This window comes from Mirounga angustirostris, unplaced genomic scaffold (assembly GCF_029215605.1).
Source record: "Mirounga angustirostris isolate CCGP_5_RB_7025 unplaced genomic scaffold, mMirAng1.0.hap1 SCAF_17, whole genome shotgun sequence".
Classification (NCBI taxonomy): domain Eukaryota; kingdom Metazoa; phylum Chordata; class Mammalia; order Carnivora; family Phocidae; genus Mirounga; species Mirounga angustirostris.
In genome coordinates this window covers 25,223,265-25,241,732 of record NW_026991725.1, presented here as the reverse complement: position 1 = coordinate 25,241,732, position 18,468 = coordinate 25,223,265, and the positions used below count along the sequence as shown (strand labels likewise).

The 18,468-nt window shown below is 51.0% G+C and overlaps 1 protein-coding gene across 3 annotated transcripts; it reads right to left on the bottom strand.

Moving 5' to 3' along the window:
* Positions 1–4,608: 4,608 nt before the first annotated feature.
* On the bottom strand, positions 4,609–18,253 carry PSMD3 (proteasome 26S subunit, non-ATPase 3). Of its 3 annotated transcripts, none has more exons than XM_045888971.3 (12): positions 17,875–18,253; positions 14,378–14,568; positions 12,883–13,020; positions 11,221–11,357; positions 10,296–10,486; positions 10,029–10,132; positions 7,107–7,221; positions 6,883–7,002; positions 6,634–6,737; positions 6,224–6,379; positions 5,278–5,328; positions 4,609–5,103 (listed from the first exon to the last, which is right to left on the bottom strand). In XM_045888971.3, the coding sequence occupies exons 1-12, from the start codon at positions 18,095–18,097 to the stop codon at positions 4,966–4,968; spliced, it is 1,668 nt and encodes a 555-aa protein (XP_045744927.1). In that variant the 5' UTR covers positions 18,098–18,253; the 3' UTR covers positions 4,609–4,965. The 3 variants fall into 3 exon arrangements, with proteins under 3 accessions (XP_045744927.1, XP_064439336.1, XP_045744928.1); XM_064583266.1 differs by having other exon boundaries at positions 4,609–5,100; XM_045888972.3 differs by having other exon boundaries at positions 4,609–5,071; positions 17,875–18,251.
* Positions 18,254–18,468: the final 215 nt, after the last annotated feature.

Below are 18,468 nucleotides of genomic sequence, written 5' to 3'. Positions count from 1 at the left end.
ATTCCACCACCCTGAGAGCAGGGCTGGAGCCAAAATCAAGAGTTGGACACTCAACCGAGTTATCCACCCAGGTGCCCCTTAACCATCGAATCTCTTTTTTTTTTTTTTTTTTAAGATTTTATTTATTTTTATTTGAGAGAGAGAGAATGAGAGAGAGGGAGTACATGAGATGGGGGAGGGTCAGAGGGAGAAGCAGACTCCCTGCCGAGCAGGGAGCCCGATGCGGGACTCCATCCAGGGACTCCAGGATCATGACCTGAGCCGAAGGCAGTCGCCCAACCAACTGAGCCACCCAGGCGCCCAACCATCGAATCTCTTAACCAATGTTTGGCCTTCCTCACCCACGGCCAGAGTGGGTGACCCAGACTCTTATCTTCACCTACAGTTCAAGTGTGTAGGATGTTTGTTAATTCTAACGAGGGTGGCCAGAATGGCGAGAGGACTCAGGACCACAACTTGAAGAAAACGGGCTGTCTTGACTGGGGAAGCGAGGGAGCAGGTTGTTGCCTGCTCTCAGGGGCTGGAAGTGGGACAGGGAGTGCAAGCCACAGCCAGCGAGTTTTCAGCTCAACGGAAGGAACGAGCTTTTCCAGCGGTCAGAAGTGTTAGAAGATGGAGCGGGCTGCTTCCGTCCCGGGAAGTGTCCTGGCCTCCACTCCGTGGGGGAGAGAATCCAAGTGTTGGCTGGCAGTTATCGGACACCTCTCGTATGTCAGGCATCTTCCATCACACTTTTCGTCATGTCATCCTACAAACCGAGTGGAGGGATGCGGATTACTCCCGTTAGAAACAGCGAAGGGTCTTGCCCCAGATCACAGAAGGCGTCGGTGGCCCAGCCAGGCGGGATGTGCAGTCAGGCTTCCCCATCCTGCGCCGTCCCCATTACACTACCTTCCTGTTCAGGTAGCTGTTCTTCTTGGAGGATGACGGCTCGATCCAGACGTCAGCCCTACCCATGGGACGATAAAGAGAGGCAGGGCTTGTTACTGGCCCTGTCGAACAGGCTGAGCCAGACCAGAACGATCTTCTGGCAAAGGGCCTGGGTCCGGAGACCTCTGGCTGTCATTCTGCCTTCCAGGTTGCTAAAGGCTTTCCCAGGTGTTTCTCAATGGCTAGAACTGGTCAGCGACCTCCCCTCACGCTTCCTGTTTTCATCTGGTGCTGGACTTGGAGCATCTTTCAAAGGGCTCTGGGGTGACTCATTTGTTGCAGACTCAGCCTTGAGCCAAGATATGGACACCTCGAGTCAAGCATGGGTTTTACATTTTTAAGTGGTTGGGGGAAAAAAATCAAAAGAGTATTTCCTAACATGTAATCATCATATGAAATTCAAACCCCAGTGTTCTTAAATAATTTGTTTACATATTGTTTATAGCCACTTTCAAGAAGGGCAGAACTGAAATGAATAGTTGTGACAGACCACATGGCTCACAAGCCTAAAAAATGTGCAATCTGGCCCTTTGAGAAAAGTTTGCACACCACATACACAGTCCCTGCATAGCAGGGGACACACACAGCTGTCCTCTGAGGCTATGACCGTCAGAGCAAATCGACGCGCACCAGTCAGGAAAGGGCTAAATAAATCGTGGTCCATTCATACCGCGTACGCCTCCCCCACCCCCGCCCCAAGCCCTCAAGGAATAAAAAACCGTGAGGAAAGGAATTTGCTTTATTCATGCTGTTTCGAAGCGCCTAAGACAGTGCTGGGCATGGTATCAACATGACTAGATCTCAAAACCAAGACTGAGTGAACAGAGCAAGTTACGTTCATGTGATACATCACTTAAAGGATTTAAAAACGCAAAACACTACTATATTTTGCATAACATAAGGTATAAAAACATAAACTAGAAGGCTACCCACTGAATTCATTGGAATGCCTGCCTCTAGGGAAGGTTGGGAAGGGCCTGGGAAAGGAACAAGATGGGCTTCCAACTGATCTGTGATGGTTTTCCTCGGTTGAGAAAACTTGAAATGATAACCAAATGTCACCATTTATTAAACTTGCGTGGAAATACATGGGTATTTGTTATGATATTCTTCATGCTTCTCTGTAGTTCTCTAACTAAAAAACAAAACAAAACAAAACAAACAAAAAACCTAGAAAGTGAACACAGTGAACTCTCTAAGCATAAAAAGGACACTAAGCTTCTCCAGGAAGAGAAAACCAAGCCAATGGGTATGAATTACAAGAAACTTCCAGACGGCGAGCAGACAGAAAAACAGTCCATAGACTCAAGGTGGGTGAGAACCAGGAAATCATGGCAAATGACCCCGGCTCTCTGGACCAGGGTGACACACTCTCCAATCTGTTACCAACCAGGAGAGGGTCTGAAGCACTTTGGGCCAGGTGCTAACTTTAAGATTTATAACCTGGGGGCATCTGGGTGCCTTAGTCGGTAGAGCGTGTGACACTTGATCTTGGGGTTGTAGGTTCATGCCCTACGTTGGGTGCAGGGATTACTTAAAAATGAAGTATTATTGGGCGCCTGGGTGGCTCAGTCGGTTAAGCGGCTGCCTTCAGCTCAGGTCATGATCCCAGGGTCCTGGGATCGAGCCCCGCATTGGGCTCCTTGCTCAGCGGAGAGCCTGCTTCTCCCTCTCCCTTTGCCTGCCTGCCGCTCCCCCTGCTTGTGCTGTCTCTGTCAAATAAATAAAATCTTAAAAAAAAAAAAAAAGAAGTATTTTTTTTTTTAGAGAGACCGCGTGCACTCAAGCGATCACATGGGGGGGGCAGAGAGAGAATCTTCAGCGGGCTCCACGACCAGTGCAGAGCCCCACGCAGGGCTCGATCTCACAACCCTGAGATCATGACCCCAGCCGAAATCAAGAATCAGATGCTTAACCAACTGAGCCACCCAGGTGCCCCCAAAATAGTCTTTTTTTTTTTTTATAGTTTCATTACACTGGGTGCCTGGGTGCCTCATTTGGTTAAGCGACTGCCTTCAGCTCAGGTCATGATCCCGGAGTCCCAGGATCGAGTCCCACATCAGGCTCCTGGCTCAGCGGGGAGTCTGCTTCTCCTTCTGACCCTCTCCCCTCTCATGCTTTCTCTCTCTCAAATAAATAAAATCTTTTTTTTTTTTTTTTAAGATTTTATTTATTTATTTGAGAGAGAGAGCATGAGATGAGGGAGGGTCGGGAAGGTCAGAGGGAGCAGCAGACTCCCCGCCGAGCAGGGAGCCCGATGCGGGACTCGATCCCGGGACTCCAGGATCATGACCTGAGCCGAAGGCAGTCACCCAACCGACTGAGCCACCCAGGCGCCCATAAATAAAATCTTTTTTTTTTTTTTAAAGATTTTATTTATTTATTTGACAGAGAGAGACAGCGAGAGAGGGAACACAAGCAGGGGGAGTGGGAGAGGGAGAAGCAGGCTTCCCGCCGAGCAGGGAGCCTGATGTGGGGCTTGATCCCAGGACTCTGGGATCATGACCTGAGCCGAAAGCAGCTGCTTAACCGACTGAGCCACCCAGGCGCCCCCATAAATAAAATCTTTAAAAAAAAAAAAGTTTCATTACCCTAAGAGGTGGCAGTAGCTTTTTAAATGAAGTGGGCGATGCCAGATCACTTGACCAAGGCTGGCATGTGATCAGGAACCAAAGCAAGGCCTGTCTAAAACATGCCTTCAGTGGAAATTAGGGATACTGGGGGATGAAAAGCTTCAGCTGGTGATGAACGGAGCGTACCTTTCCTAACAAACAAGACTTCATCGGACCCAGTGTGCCAGGCACTGGGCAAAGCCCCGGGAGGACACAAATGCCTCATGCTAAGAACCTACGAGTCAGGAAGATAAGACTTTCACACGACCTCCTAAGAGTATCTGATCTCAAGCGAGTGTTCCAGAAGCCAGGGGGATCCATCACACTGCAAGGCAGGAAGCCTGGAGTAGAAATCCATGGGGTGGAGAGCCAGAGCACGGCTGGAAAGGGAACAGTTAAGCAGAGGCGGAAACCCACAAGGCCGTGTTCAGGTAACAGCACTTGGAGGGAGCGGAGAACATGTATGGCAGCGTCCCAGGGGCTGCCGGGGGACACAGCAATAATTCAGTGACCCGAGATGGGGAGCAGCGCTGTTAGGAGCCGGGAGACTTCGGGACCTAAGCAGACACCCCCCCGCCCCCACAGCTGGAGTAAGTGGGCGGGGCCACAGGGAGCCCCCTGCTGCCTGACCCAGGTCTGCTCTCCCTGGGGAGCTTGTCTCCCATTCGGTGAGGGCCAACTGGGCAAAGCCAGGCTCTCCCCCTCCGGCCGCAGACCTGTCAGAGCCCCTTCTCTCCTCCGCAAACCTCACCTGGCCTTTCCTTTGACCCTCCAGAGCTCTAGGTTTCTAACTTTAGAGCCAGGGCACCCTTTATTGGACAGGTGTGGGGAAGGAGCCTGAGAGGTTTAGCGACTTGCCCAACACTGGCCAGCCAGTTAAGAGAGGAGAGAGGCCCTTCTCGTGCTAGATCAGCATCCCTTCACCCTGCCCTTGGCTTCATCCTCATCCACTGTCACCCTGGGTGACCGCACTGGGCTGGTCCTCCCAAGACCAGGAAAGAAAAATCTGGCTCTGTCACTACTGCAGGTGTGAGAGCGAAGTACAGTCATTAAACGATGCACAAAGAACTTTGGAGAACTTTTTATTGTTTAAAAATCATAATTGAAGCTTCAAAAAACATACAACCCAACACGTGCCCCAATTCTAGTCCCCAACTCCCTGGAGAGCACGGGGCTATTCCCTCCCATCCTGCTGCCCACACCACTAGCCAGGACCCTGCCCTGGGGAGGCCGCCTGCCCACCCTCCTGCCCACCGTGCGCTATGTCACTGGCTGGGGAGGGGTCCTGGGGTGAGGTGGGGGTGGCTGGCTCCCTGCGCCCCTCACCCCCTGCACATACGCAGTCTGTGAGGCATGTAGAGGAAAGGGGCCAGTTCCCTGGGCAGGGGACCCCAAGGGGGAAAGATAATGAGCCAGTCCCCACTCACCCCACCCCTCCCCAGCCCCCCAGCTCAAGGAAAGCTGTCATCATCATCTTCTGCCATCTCCTTGGCAAACTCCAAGTCTTGCTGTTCTCGCTCACGCCGTTCCTGGGGCAAGAGGTGGGGTGAGGGCTGGGCTGCTGGGGACCAGTGGGGCTCTCTCACACAGTGCTTCACCCAGCCCACCCCACCCCAACGTCAGGGACTGCCAAAGCTTCAGAGCTGCTCCGAGCCCTTCCAGAAACCGCCTCCCTCTTCCCTCTCTGTAGGGAAGTCTGACCTTTCAGTCTTCTCTAAAGTAGAAGGCACCTTACCTCTGCAGACTCCAAGTCCTTGTTGTACGATTTGGGAGGAAACCTCATGGCCTAAAGCACAGCAGAGAGAGGAACAAGATGAAGAGAAGGCATGCACTTAACTTACGTTTATTGTGCTCCTTCTGTGTACCGGGCACCACGACATGAATAAGGTTATTCGCTCTCCAGTGGAGTCTAGTGGGGAGCTAGGCATGCAAGCGAATTACTACTACACCACGTGCTAAATGCTAAAGGAGAGAATCAGGAGACCCCGGAGGTGTAAGCGACTAATGCTCCTGAATGGGCAGGGAGAGGGATTGGCAGTGAGAAGGGAAAGGAGGAAAGGAACAGACTGGTGTGCGAATGGAGGAAAGGCAGTCCAGGCAGAGGTTTCAATGTGTGGAAAGGCCTGGCCTTCCCTGCTTCCCTGAGCACAGCATTTACCTGATTTTAAGCAAGGCAACAACATCCCTAGTTTCTCGGGGCAAGAAGAGACCAGGAAAAATTTGACACATGGTACCAGCCCCCAAGTCAGTGCCTGCCACAGGATAAGGGCTTAACAGCCTCTGTGGAACTAGACACCCCCCCTGCCTTCCCACAGTTCAGACTTGACTAAGTGCCTTGAGACACTGCTTGCATTTAATGTCATCAAGCCTGAAGCACACAGGGCAGGTCCTCTCACTCGCACCATCAGCTTCACAGGCGGAGAAACAGTCTCAGAGAAGGCGAATGACTCAAATTTGGAAGCAAATCTGGAGCCCTGCACTCTGAATCCGTCTGGTCCCCTGGAAACCAGGCCCTTAGAAGCAGTCGAAGGTCCTCCAGGCCCACATGCCGAGTCCTTTGCTCCCTCTGGGCCCCCTGCCCTGCCATTCAGCGACTTTACAGAGAAGGGCCGGGAACTAGGCTAATCTCTGATGAATCCTTGGGTGCTGCCAAACCCCCCTCTGCAGCCCCAGCTTCTCACCTTGACAGACATGTTGTGGATATCGAGGCAGAAGGAGATCCGCTGGTGGAAGGCCAGCTGGGGCTCACGGGTAGAATAGATATCAATCATCTCCTTGGACTGGACGTAGCCCTTCTCGTGGTTGATGCTGGCCTCAATGACGCCATCCCGGATGGCCTGCAGGTCCCCAAGGGGACGCAAGGTCACCAGAGAGCCCTTCTTCTAAATCTGAGAACATCCTGTTCCTTTCCTCCTTATACTCTCACACGCTCACTTGAGTACACATTCTCTCTGGAAACTTCTTGGCTTCACTCTAAGACTGGCACTCCCTGAAAAGACCATGCCACCCCCTCCTTGACCAATCTCCTCTCATTCCCGTCCCCTGAAATGCGGCAGGAGTGCGGTAAGTGTAGTCCCCGAGCCAGCCCCACCTTGGCAACAATGAACTCCGCGTCCTCTGGGCTATCCAGCTGCAGCTTCTGCGCAATGTCAGCCAGGGAGATTCGGGAATACGAGAGGCTGATCATGCGCACACCTGGGAGAGGAAGGAGCAGTGGGGTGGGCATGGGGGGCACAGCCCCTTCACCCACCCACGGACACCCCTAGGGCTGTCCCCATCCCTTGCAGAAGTCTCTTCTGGGTCCTGCTCTTCCAGTGGCCCCTCAGACTCCCACCCGCACCTGTCTTAATGACGTTGTGCCGCAGTCGGATGATTAGGGTATAAGTCCCATCTGCTTGAAACTTCTCCCCAAACTGGTCCAGGACCTGGTTGAACTTGGCTAGGTTTCCGGTCCTGACAGCTGCAGGGGGAGAGGAGCGTGTCGGATGACGCCAACGGGCAAACCCACTGAGGAGGCCATGGCGACCGGGGTCCGGCCAGCTCTGGGAGCGGGGCTGGCCTTACCTTGAGTCAGGAGGAAGTAGGGCATGAGCGAGCGCTTGAGGGATGGCTGACGGAACTGTAGCCGGTCCGGGATCTCCCCGAGCAGCAGCTCCACCACAATCAGAAGCTTGTGCACCTGGAGGTGTGGGACACGGGAGGGCAGGGGGCAGGGAGCCCCAGCGGGGGGACGGGGGGTAGAGAAACAGGGCTTCAGCGCAGCCAGACACACTGCGAAACAGGGAAAATGGCCCTGCGATTAGGCCCATGCAGAGCCGGGCCTGTGCCCAGAGCCAGGTCCTGGAAGAGCTGCCCCTTTGACCACACTGAGCCCTAAGTTCCACGGCACACCACGCTGCAACGGCAACGCTCTGGAAGTTCAGGCCAGACAGGCAGGTCCTGTGGCTCAGAAACGGTGAGGGGACAGGGCCCAGAGGTCTAGGGAATGGAACAGGATCGGCCAAAGATGCTGCTTAGAGAGGTGGATCGATACTGGAGAAGAGGAGGTGAGTGTGGAGAACTCGGCACCTGGCCAGAGGCAGAAGCGTGGGAAGGGGACGGGCAGAACCTCAGTGAATGGGCCGTGTGCGGATGCAGGAGGCTGCCTGGGAAATCCAGCCCTTCCTTCTCCATAAAACTGAGGGATTTCTGAATAGTGCCTACCGTGGACTTGGCACCAAGCGAGGAAAATTACAACGGAGGCGATGATGCCAGCGATGAAGGAGCTGCCCACCAAGTAGGATGGACAGGGCCACATCACGTGACAGCAAGAGTCGTGAGGGAAGTAAGGGGTTAAGATGGGTGGTGGGCTGGGGCACCTGGGTGGCTCAGTCGGTTAAGCGCCTGCCTTCAGCTCAGGCCACGATCCCAGAGTCCTGGGATCGAGCCCCGTGTCAGGCTCCCTGCTCAGTGCAGAGTCTGCTTCTCCCTCTCCCTCTGCCCCTCCCCGCTGCGTGTGCTCTCTCTCTCTCTCTCCCTAATAAATAAATACATATTTTTTTTAAGATTTTTATTTATTTGAGAGATTGAGTGAATGAGAGAGCGAGCACACGAGCAGGGGCAGAGGGAGAGGGAGAAGCAGGCTCCCCCGCTAAGCAGGGAGCCTGACACGGGGCTCGATCCCAGGACCCTGGGATCGTGACCTGAGCTGAAGGCAGACGCTTAATTGACTGAGGCACCCAGGCGCCCCCCAAAAAAAATCTTAAAAAAAAAAAAAAAAAGATGGGTGGTGGGTGATCATGCCAACACTCAGCCCCATACACCTGCGATGCTGCCCTGTTCCCTGGAGGATCCAGGAGTGAGGGGGAACCCAGGCGAAGGGCAGAAGTTAAGACACGCCGTAAGGATTTGGATGAAGCAGAAAAAGGAGGATGTTTTGGCCGAGGGAACAGACTGGCCAAGTGTGAGCACACGTCTCAAGAAGTTTGGAAGGCTTTCATGGGGGAGGCTGGGCCCGTCTGGGGACGTGCTGTTTTGAATGCCAGGCTGAGTTCGGAGTTTGAGGACAGAATGCTAGTCTTCACGCACTAGCTCGGAAAAGCTGAGCAACCAAGTCCTCGGTTTCCTGGTCCCTACAGTGGGCGGCAACGGTGGCCACAGCAGTGTCATCCAGTGTCATCATAACCCCCGCCTGTCTCCCTCAAAAGACTTGTAATACTCTCCTGGGCAGGTAATGGGGAGCAATGCAAGCTTCCTGGGCAAAGAGACGGGCCTGGAGCACTGTTTACGTCAGGCAGGCGTGTGGAAACTGGGCTCGTAACGGGGAGGAAGACGACCAGAAATGCTAGTGGCTCAAACAAGGGCACTGATGATACCAGAGAGGATACAAATACAAAAGACACGGAGGCGACTTAGTGATGGGGAAGGAGGGGTGGGGGTGGCTCCCGCCGACAGTCTGCTGGCCAAAGACGTCACTCCAGCTCTCTTTGCTCCTTCCTGCCACCTGGCTCTACCACAGAAACCCCTGAAACCTTATCCCTCATCCATCCATAGTGAAGTCTGGTTTGAAAACTCTGCTTTACCCCACAATGCCGCTCCCCAGTACACGACACCGCTTCTATACTGATTACCTGGTATTTTTAGAAACTTTAGCGTATGTCATACGTTGTAAGCAATTTAATACTCTGTACACATACCGTGTATGTCTGAAAAGCCATTCCTTTCTGTGAAATTCTACCCATCTTCAAAAACCAGATTAAATTTAACTTTTTAAAGATGTCTTTAATTATTTGACCAAAACCAAACCTTTCTCTGAACTTCTGAACAGAAACAAACCAAATCTTGAAACCAAATCTTGACCACACGGACCTACTCACTGCACTTCTCCATCTGATTCTCTTTCGAGGGCACGAGGAGGTGGAGGTCATGTTAAAGTGGGAACAGAGGTTCATAGTTAGGAAAGCTGGGTCCAAATTCTGGCTACCAGGCTCTGTGACTTTACACGGGCCCTCAAGCCTTGCTGAGTCAACGCTGTTTACCTAGATCAGAGCGCCCAACACCAAGGTCAGCACTCAAAAAATACTTGGTGACTGACGGCTCTCGGGTGGCCAAGATTTATCTGCCCCCGAATCAGTCAGCCTGATGGCGATTTTCTGGGCTCCTTGGCCAAAGAAAACACTGCTCCCAAATGGGCATGTGAGGGACCAGGAAAAAGCCTGGGGTTTCTCAACACAACCCAAGCCCATGACTGGAATGACTATAAGGAGCGCCGGGGAAACAGGAATATTCTAAAACCTATCTACCAAGGATCGCACTCTGAACGTAAACCACAGGAGGCGCGGCAGTGTCTGCTTCATGTGCTCTGATCAGTGCTACGCACAAACGGACATATGATGCAACTTCTGGATAATGAAGGTTCAGGAGGCCTTCCCAGGCCCGTGCGCAGGGAAGGAGAGCGAAAGCATGATCAGATGAGGGAGCGGCGCGGGCATGAGAAGCACTGCTCACCGTCTGTTTGAAGCCGACAGCTGTGTGCTGCGGGGCCTTGCGAAGGGCATTGGTCATCGTCCTCCGGGCCTCTGAGTACTCCAGCTGAATGGCTTTGATTCGCCCTGGGTGCGGAGGAGAGGGCACGTCAGCAGGACGGCGTCCTCCAAAGCCCCTTGCAAACCAGGGCGCCGAACGGGCCTCTCGGGCCTCCCAGGCACCAAGCGCACCCGATTTTGCGGACCTCCGCACCACGTGGGCCCGACACCCCCCGGGCCCCTCGCTCACCTGTGTAGTAGAGGTACCTGGCCCACTCGTTGTTGTTGGCCTGCTCGGGGAACACGGACTTGGACACCAGCTTCTCGGCCTGGTCATACAGGCTATAGTGCAGGTAGTTCCGCAGCAGGAGGTTGAGCAGAGTGGCCTGGCCGTCTGCGTCATGCCGGAGCGTGGCCGTCCGGAGCCGAGCGTGCAAGAAGCTTCGCAAAGGCAAGAAAAAGCATGTCAAACGCCTCAAAGAACAACTCTTTGAACGGCTTTGAACGCTCTATTCTCTCAATTGCAAAAAAAAAAAAGTGGCACAAACTGCTTTTCTGGCTATTCACTGACTCTTCAACCCTCGAGCCCCTGTGGTGCGATGCGCTATTCCGGGCGCACAAAGAGGCCACAGCTCCGCATCTGAACGGGCGAGACAGCCAAAGACCGTGATAGATGAGTGTCGTAGGTGGCATGACAGGAGGAGGTAGGGGCTGTGGGGAAACCAGGGAAAGTGCAGTGGGGAACGCAGGAGGCGAGGAGGATGGGGATGCAGTTTTGAATAGCTTCATCAGGACAGGACTCACTTCTGAAAAGGTAACAAAGGCTTAAAGGAAGTAGGGAGAGGAGCAGCGTCAGCAGAGAGAAGAGTGTGCCTGGCATGGCCCAGGAGAGCAGGGAGGCCAGTGTGGCAGAGGAATGAGTCGGGGGGAGCGGGGGGAGGTAGAGTCAAGAAGGCAGTTAGCAGGGGCCAGAGCACGTCAGGCCTCACATGCTAGGGTGACTTCAGCTCTTCCCTGAGGAACATGGGAGCCACCACAAGTTTCAAGCCGAGGAGTGAAATGTTTTCCAGCCTGTCCTTCTACCCTTGACCTACCAATGCTCCCTTGCTGTGGAGTGTAGGGAAGAGCCTGGGGGACAGCTGTTAACCTTGGCGTCAGCCCTTGGCTGTCTGTACCTGCGCACCACATCCAGCTTGTCCAGAAACTCATAGACCCGGGCGTGATAATAGTAACACTTTGCGGCCACGAGGTCCAGGGCCCGGCGGTTCTGAGTGCTGATCTTCTGCATCAGATCGTCAGAGATCCTCTGTGCCTGGGGAGGCAGCCAAAAGAGAATCAAGTGGGAGTTCCTCAAAAAGTTGAACAGGGAGCTATCATAGGAGCCAGCAACTCCCCTCCTAGGCATGAATCCAGAAGAACTGGAAACGTATGTTCACATAAAAGGCTGTACACAAATGTTCACAGCAGCATTATTCATAACTATCCATACAACGGGAATATTATTCATCCATAAAAAGGGCTGGAATCCAGATATACACTACAACACAGACAAACCTAGAAAACATTATGCAAAGTCAAAGCAGCCAGACACAAAAGGCCATGCGTTACATTAATTCCATTTATAGGAAATGTCCAGAATAGGAAAATCCATGAGCCAGAAAATGTAGATGAGTAGTTGCCAGAGGCTGGAGTGAGGGGAGAATGGGGAGTGACTACTAACCGTAATGGGGTTTCTTTTTGGGGTGATGAAATTATTCTAGAATTAGATAGTGATGATAGTCGCACAACACTGTGAACACATCAGAACCCACTGAACTGTACCCTAAGTTTTTTTTTTAATGTATTGAATTTAGTTAATTAATTTATTTATTTTAAGTAATCTCTGCACCCAATGTCGGGCTCGAACTCATGACCCAGAGATCAGGAGTCGGATGCTCTACTGACTAAGCCAGCCAGGCGCCCCTGAACTGTACACTTTAAAGGGGGTGAATTATATCTAAAAACAAACAAAAACCGATTCGTGGCAAGCAAGAAAAAAACACAACAGGGAATGGAACAGGGGGAACTGTCATTTCTTTCTTTCTTCTCTTTTTTCCAAAAGATTTACTTATTTGGGAGAGCGAGCGCGTGGGTGGGCACGTGCACACTCAAGAGCGGGGGTCCTAGCCAGGGGGAGGGAGAGAGAATCTCAGGCAGACCCCTGTTGAGCACGGAGCCGAACTCAGGGCTCAATCCCACGACTCTGAGATCATGACCTGAGCCCAAATCAAGAGTCGGATGCTCAACCGACTGAGGCACCCAGACGCCCTGCCCCGGTCCTGTCATTTCTTGAGTGTGTTCTTTGGATAGTGGCTGTGACTGACAAAGAAGCTGGCCCCAGCCGGGGCGGGGGGAGGGTGGCTCAGTCCCATCGTCAGAGCTGCCACTTATGAAAATATCGTGAAAACTTACTATATGCAGATCACCGTGCTAGTATTTTATTTAATGCCAACAATGATGTTGTGAGTTGGGCGTTGTTTTCCCCCATCTGACATAAAGTCAGGAGAAATTAATTTGCCATAAGGTACAGCTAGGATTTGAACTCAGGTTTCTGTCTCTAAATCTCCCTTTCCTAACAGAACCCACCGCACGGGTACTGTGCCAGAGAGATGCCTGCCACTTCCCATGGAGTCTCAGCACGAGCTAAGGGGGCTTCCCTGGATGTGGGGTTAGGTACATTCCCACATGGGGGAAAGGGTCTGGGGGCATGATGAAGAGCCCAGGGACTCTCTCCAGTTCTTCACCAGAGACAATCTCTCCTGCAAACCCCATGCTCCGCTTGCTCTGGTCCTGGATACCTCTTTGTAACGCTTGCTGTTCATCAGGAAGATGACCATGAGGAGCTGTAGGTAGGCTTCCACTTCAGGCAGGAGGGGGGTTGACGCAGCTTTTCCTGTTCGGGGACGGAACTGTAAATCAGCTTCGGTGTCCATGGGCTAGGAGGAGACAGGAATTACTGTGGAAAAGCTCAGTCAGATCAACCAATTAAGAATTTATTAAGCACTCACAATGTATTTCAACAAATATTCACTGAGTGCCTATTATATGCAAGATTTTTCTAGGTACTGGGATATAAAAATAAAGATGGCACCGTCCCCTTCCAAAGGAAGTCAAGGAGGCTGGCAATAGAAACAAAAAAAAAGCTGACAGGAGTACAACAGACATCTTTACAGAATATAATGGGGACAGAAAGGATATTACGAAGACCCCTCAAAGAGTCTACAATCTAAGTAGAGAGATTAAACCACCACACCTGGAACCACTGCAATTTTATCAGAGAGGGTTTAACAAGGTAATATAATTCTAGGAATGAGGTCAAGAATAATGAGATAATTTTTTTTTGGTGGGAACAAAGGAAATTTGGGGGAAACTGACATATACATCGTACTTATTATCGGATCTAGTCATCCAAACTGGAATAATGTGCAACAGCTCAAACATGTTGGGGTGAATTCAGAGATATATAGGTTAAAAAAAAATTTTCCAGGTGAAGTACGAAGAGGGTGCTTTTCCCTGTTCCCAGACAATAAATTCTTCATCATTCCACCTCAAGGGATTTTTTGTCTGTTCCATGGAACAGCCCATGAGCATATAGGGAGATGGCTGAAGGGACAATGAGGTGTGAGAAGGGGCAGGACCTGGACACAAGGGGGATTTTACAGCCAGAAAGGAAAAGGAGGGGTCTTTCCTGACATGGAGTCCACTGCCAGCAACAAACAAACTTCCTCAGCGTTCATTATGTGCCAGGCACGGTTCTAAGAGTTTTACACATATTCCTTTCCTCCCCTTCGTCCCCCAAATCTGTTCACCACATTTAACAAAGGAAGAAAATGAAGCATCAGGAGATTAGATCACTTGTCCAGGTCCCACATGGACCAAACGGTAGAGCTGGTTTTCAAATTCAACTCTACCTCCAGAACCTGTGCTCTTTACCAGTTTTATACGTCCTCCATGGTGAGGCTTCGGAGGCGGAGAGGTGGTGGTACCTTCTCCTAGGACCATGGAGACACCACCCAACTGGAGGAGAGTGTTGGTGTTGGGGAGCAGTGGGAACAGAGTTTGGTTCAAAGGGTCCTGATTCCCAGCTCTTTTCCCTGACTCTAATGATACTACAGGGCAGGATGGTTCCCTTGCTAGTGGGCAAATGAGTATTAAAACGAGCTGCTTTGTTTTACCAGTCAGCTACAGCAGGTAGTAAGACAGGTCTTTAGGATGAGAAACAATTACATCGAAGGGGGGGTGGGGTGTGGTCTGAGGCCAAGCCTGTACCCTTTAAGTGCCTGACTCACTTACCTCTTCCAGGAAGGGCAGCAAGAAATCTCGAGTGGCATTATTTGAGGTGAAGAAGCCATGCACAGCCTTATACAGAACGTAGTGGTTGAGGCGGCGTGATGTGGAAGGTAGCATCCGCAGGGCCCTCAGCACGAATCGAGGCTCCTTGCCCGAAACTGCCTTCTCCAGCTGTTTCACGTGCTCCTTGATGTCTGTGGAGGACCACAGAAGAAAAAAAATGTTACTTCTAACTCTTCCTATTCTCCCACCACTCTAGGCGAGAAGTTCTAGGGAACCTCTTTTAAAGGGCAAGATGTAGCCAGTCATTTCTTTTGCCTAATACGGTTAAGCAATACTTACAGATGCCATACAATGATTTTAAGACATAACGAAGAGACAAAGAAAAATAAAGCTGGGGTAGGGGAAAGGGTAGAGGGTGACAGAAAGAGGAAGAAAGGAAAAGCAATGATGAGAAACAACAAAGACAAACACATGGAGGGGCGCCTGAGTGGCTCAGTTGTTAAGCGTCTGCCTTTGGCTCAGGTCGGGTCCTGGGATCGAGCCTTGCATCGGGCTCCCTGCTCGGCAGGAAGCCTGCTTCTCCTTCTCCCACTCCCCCTGCTTGCGTTCCCTCTCTCGCTCTCTGTCAAATAAATAAATAAAATCTTAAAAAAAAAAAAAAAAAAGAGGGCGCCTGGGTGGCTCAGATGGTTAAGCGTCTGCCTTCGGCTCAGGTTATGATCTCGGGGTCCTGGGATCGAGTCCCACATCGGGCTTCCTGCTCCTTGGGAGCCTGCTTCTCCCTCTGCCTCTCTCTCTCTCTCTGTCTCTCATGAATAAATAAACAAAATCTTAAAAAAAAAAAAAACACACACATGGAGATTTATCAGTTTTCTAAATAGGAAAAGACTTTCTAAATGTAAATAATGGGAGAAATCACACACACACACACACACACACACGAATGATGAACTCCACTCTGCAAAAAATCCTTCTGAATAACTGTGTAAACAAAAATATTTGCAACAAATGTGACCAGAGACATATTCTTATTTTACAAAGAGCTTGTATAAATTAGGGTAAGTAAAAATGAACACAAAGAGACAATGCAAAAAGCAGACAGACAGCTAACCGATATGAAAATATATTTCACTAGCATTTGAATAACTGCAAATGGAAATGTTTTCAATTACCAAACTGGTTAACACAGAGGGGTGCCTGGGTGGTACAGTTTGTTGAGCGTCTGATTCTTGGTTTCGGCTCAGGTCATTACCTCAGGGTCCTGGGATTGAGCCCTGCATCAGGCTCCACGCTCAGCGTGGAGTCTGCTTGAGATTCTTTCTCCCTTTTCCTCTGCCCTCCCCGCTTGTGCGCTTGTGCTCTCTCTAAAATAAATAATCTTTAGAAAAAAATCATAACATTACTTTCAACTATTCTATGTCTTAATATTTAAAGTTTCTGTCTTATAAAAAAATGTAACATAGAGTCAGGGGTGAACAGGACATTTCTGTTGGTATAATGTAAATCAGTACAGTTTCTCTGAACAATACCCATCCAAAACCCTAAAAATATCTGCCTTCTCAACTCAGGCATATTGAGAATCTGTGCTAAAGAAATAATCATAAAGGTAGATTAAAAACTTGGCTCACAAAGATGACTGCTGCAAAGCTATATATAATGGTAAAAAACTGGAAACAACTGAAGTGTCCAGGAATAAGGGAACACATGAATTGTTTCTTAGTTACCTTTGTACACTTAGCATAGAGTGCCTGGGTCCCCTTGACATAATAATGATAACTGCTAACATTACAGAGGGTTTACTATGTGTTCATCATGTGCTAGGCACAGTTCTAAGCATTTTTTTTATTTAAGATTTTATTTATTTGACAGAGCAGCGAGAGACGCAGCGAGAGAGGAACACAAGCAGGGGGAGAGGGAGAGGGAGAAGCAGGCTTCCCGCAGAGCAGGGAGCCTGAAGCGGGGCTCGATGCAGGGCTTGATCCCAGGACCCTGGGATCATGACCTGAGCTGAAGGCAGACGCTTAACGACTGAGCCACCCAGGCGCCCCGTTCTAAGCATTTTAATCTTTACACTGACCCAGTGAAGTAGGTACTGTTACTCTCATTTATAGAGATGAGGAAACGAATTCCAGAGCTTGTATGCTTAGCCACTGTATTGGGTATTCAATAAACGTTTCTGGAATAAATTGAACACTACGTTTATGGATATGTTAGATGAAAGCACACAAAGTCATCTGTATTTAGTTATGCCTTGTTCCAAACTGTCTATATAACTTGATCTCAATTACAGGAGAGCAACTCAAAAATTCATAGGAAAAAATGTTAACCATGGTCGATGTTATATCCTGCTACTTTAGACTTCTCATATTTTCCAAAATTTCTACAGTGAAACGTGGACTACTTCAGATTAATAAAATGAAGTGCTTTATAAGAAACATATGTATGTACCCAGTCGCACCTCTGCCATTGCTATCCTTATTTTAGGTAAAAGGGTCTTGATTAGATACTGAGCCTGTTGCCCAACTTTAGAGTAGGGGCTGATGCAGTCAACATTACATCCTCAAAAACATCACCCAGGAGCCTAACTTTGCTTATCTCAATGTTTTTGAGCAAGGTTCTCATGCAGTTAGAGAGAAAACCCAATAAATAGTCTGGTTCCACTTGATCCAGAGCTGGGAAAACAGCACCAGGTTCACAGTGGGAAGCTCTCACTCTGCCCACTCCAAATGTGGACAGGATGCTCTGAGAAAAGTGAAATGTGAACTTGGAGGACCAAGACAGTAGTAAGAAACTGGGAACAAGTACCTAGGAGAAAAGCAATGGGGGGACTGATACATAGTTTAGGTGGAAGGTGAGTATTAGGAACTCAAAGATGACACCTAAAAACTTGAAAGTCTGTAATGTATTTCAACTCTTTAGGAACAGAAGTAAAGGCCTGAAGGGAGAGAATGAGCAACGGGATTGTAAAGGCACCTTAATTACAGAAACAAGGAAGCAAGATACCGAGTCGAAAGGCTTCTCTTAGGGGAGTTTCCCAGAGGTAGCGAAGGCAACAGAAAACTTTTGTACAGTCTTAAAATTCAGGGGCCAGTATTCTGCGTCACCCTGACCCCCTTTACACACATAACTATAAACACCGGTTTCTAGAGGGACCAATCACATACTGGGGGCGTTAGAATCAGTTCGGTGGATGTAAATAGAGTAGGTCGGAGAGGACTTAGAAGAGGGAGGGAGTCCACAGGCCCAGTGAGACCCACTTCTAGATGCAACCCAGGTAAGGAGGGAGGAGGTATGTTCAGGGAGAAATCCAGAGCCTGGAGAGAAGGTTCATTATTGGGGCTGGAGTCAGGAGTGTCAGGGTGGTAGGGGGCGGGCACTGGGGGTGATCCTAAGGAATCGGGAGTGGTGGAATCTGCGCTGGGGTCCCGAGGATAGGCTGGATCACCGGGGCGCTGTCATCCGTGACCACGGCACGTCCCCGGCCCGGGCTCTCGTACCCTCCAAGGTGACGGTGTCCAGCTCTCGCTGGGAGTGCTCAGCCGCCGCCGCCGCCGCCGCTTTGCTGTCAGGCTCCCCCGATGACCCGCCACCCGCCGTCGCCTCCTCTTTCATCTCCACATCCTGGGGGGTCGGGGGCGGCGGTGGTTCTTGTTCCCCTCCGCCCGGCGGCGGCTTCGCCTTGTCCGCGCCGCGGCGCCGCGCCGAGCCCTCCTGTTTCATGGCGCCCGGGGTCGCGGCCTACTCCGGGGACCGAGACCAGGGCCTCGCGTGAATCCTCGCACCAGAGACCAGGAACCGAGCCGGGCCTGCACACGAGCGCGGGCTCGCGACGGGCCGCACGATGACGGAGCAGCTGCAAACCCCTTCCCGACGCTGGGCCTTCTGGGAAACGCCAGGCCCGGCGGGCCGAAGGCCGAGTCCACAAAAGGAAAAGAAATCAACAGCCGAGGTGCAGGATGGAGGCGGATCTTCAAGGAGCTGGGAGGAGCTTGTATGCGTCGGCCCGGCATTTGGAGTGCTTCAGTGTTATTTTCTTGTGTTCCTCTGGACTGCTTTTCCGTGCGCGTCCACGAGATGTCCCCTCAGGCTCC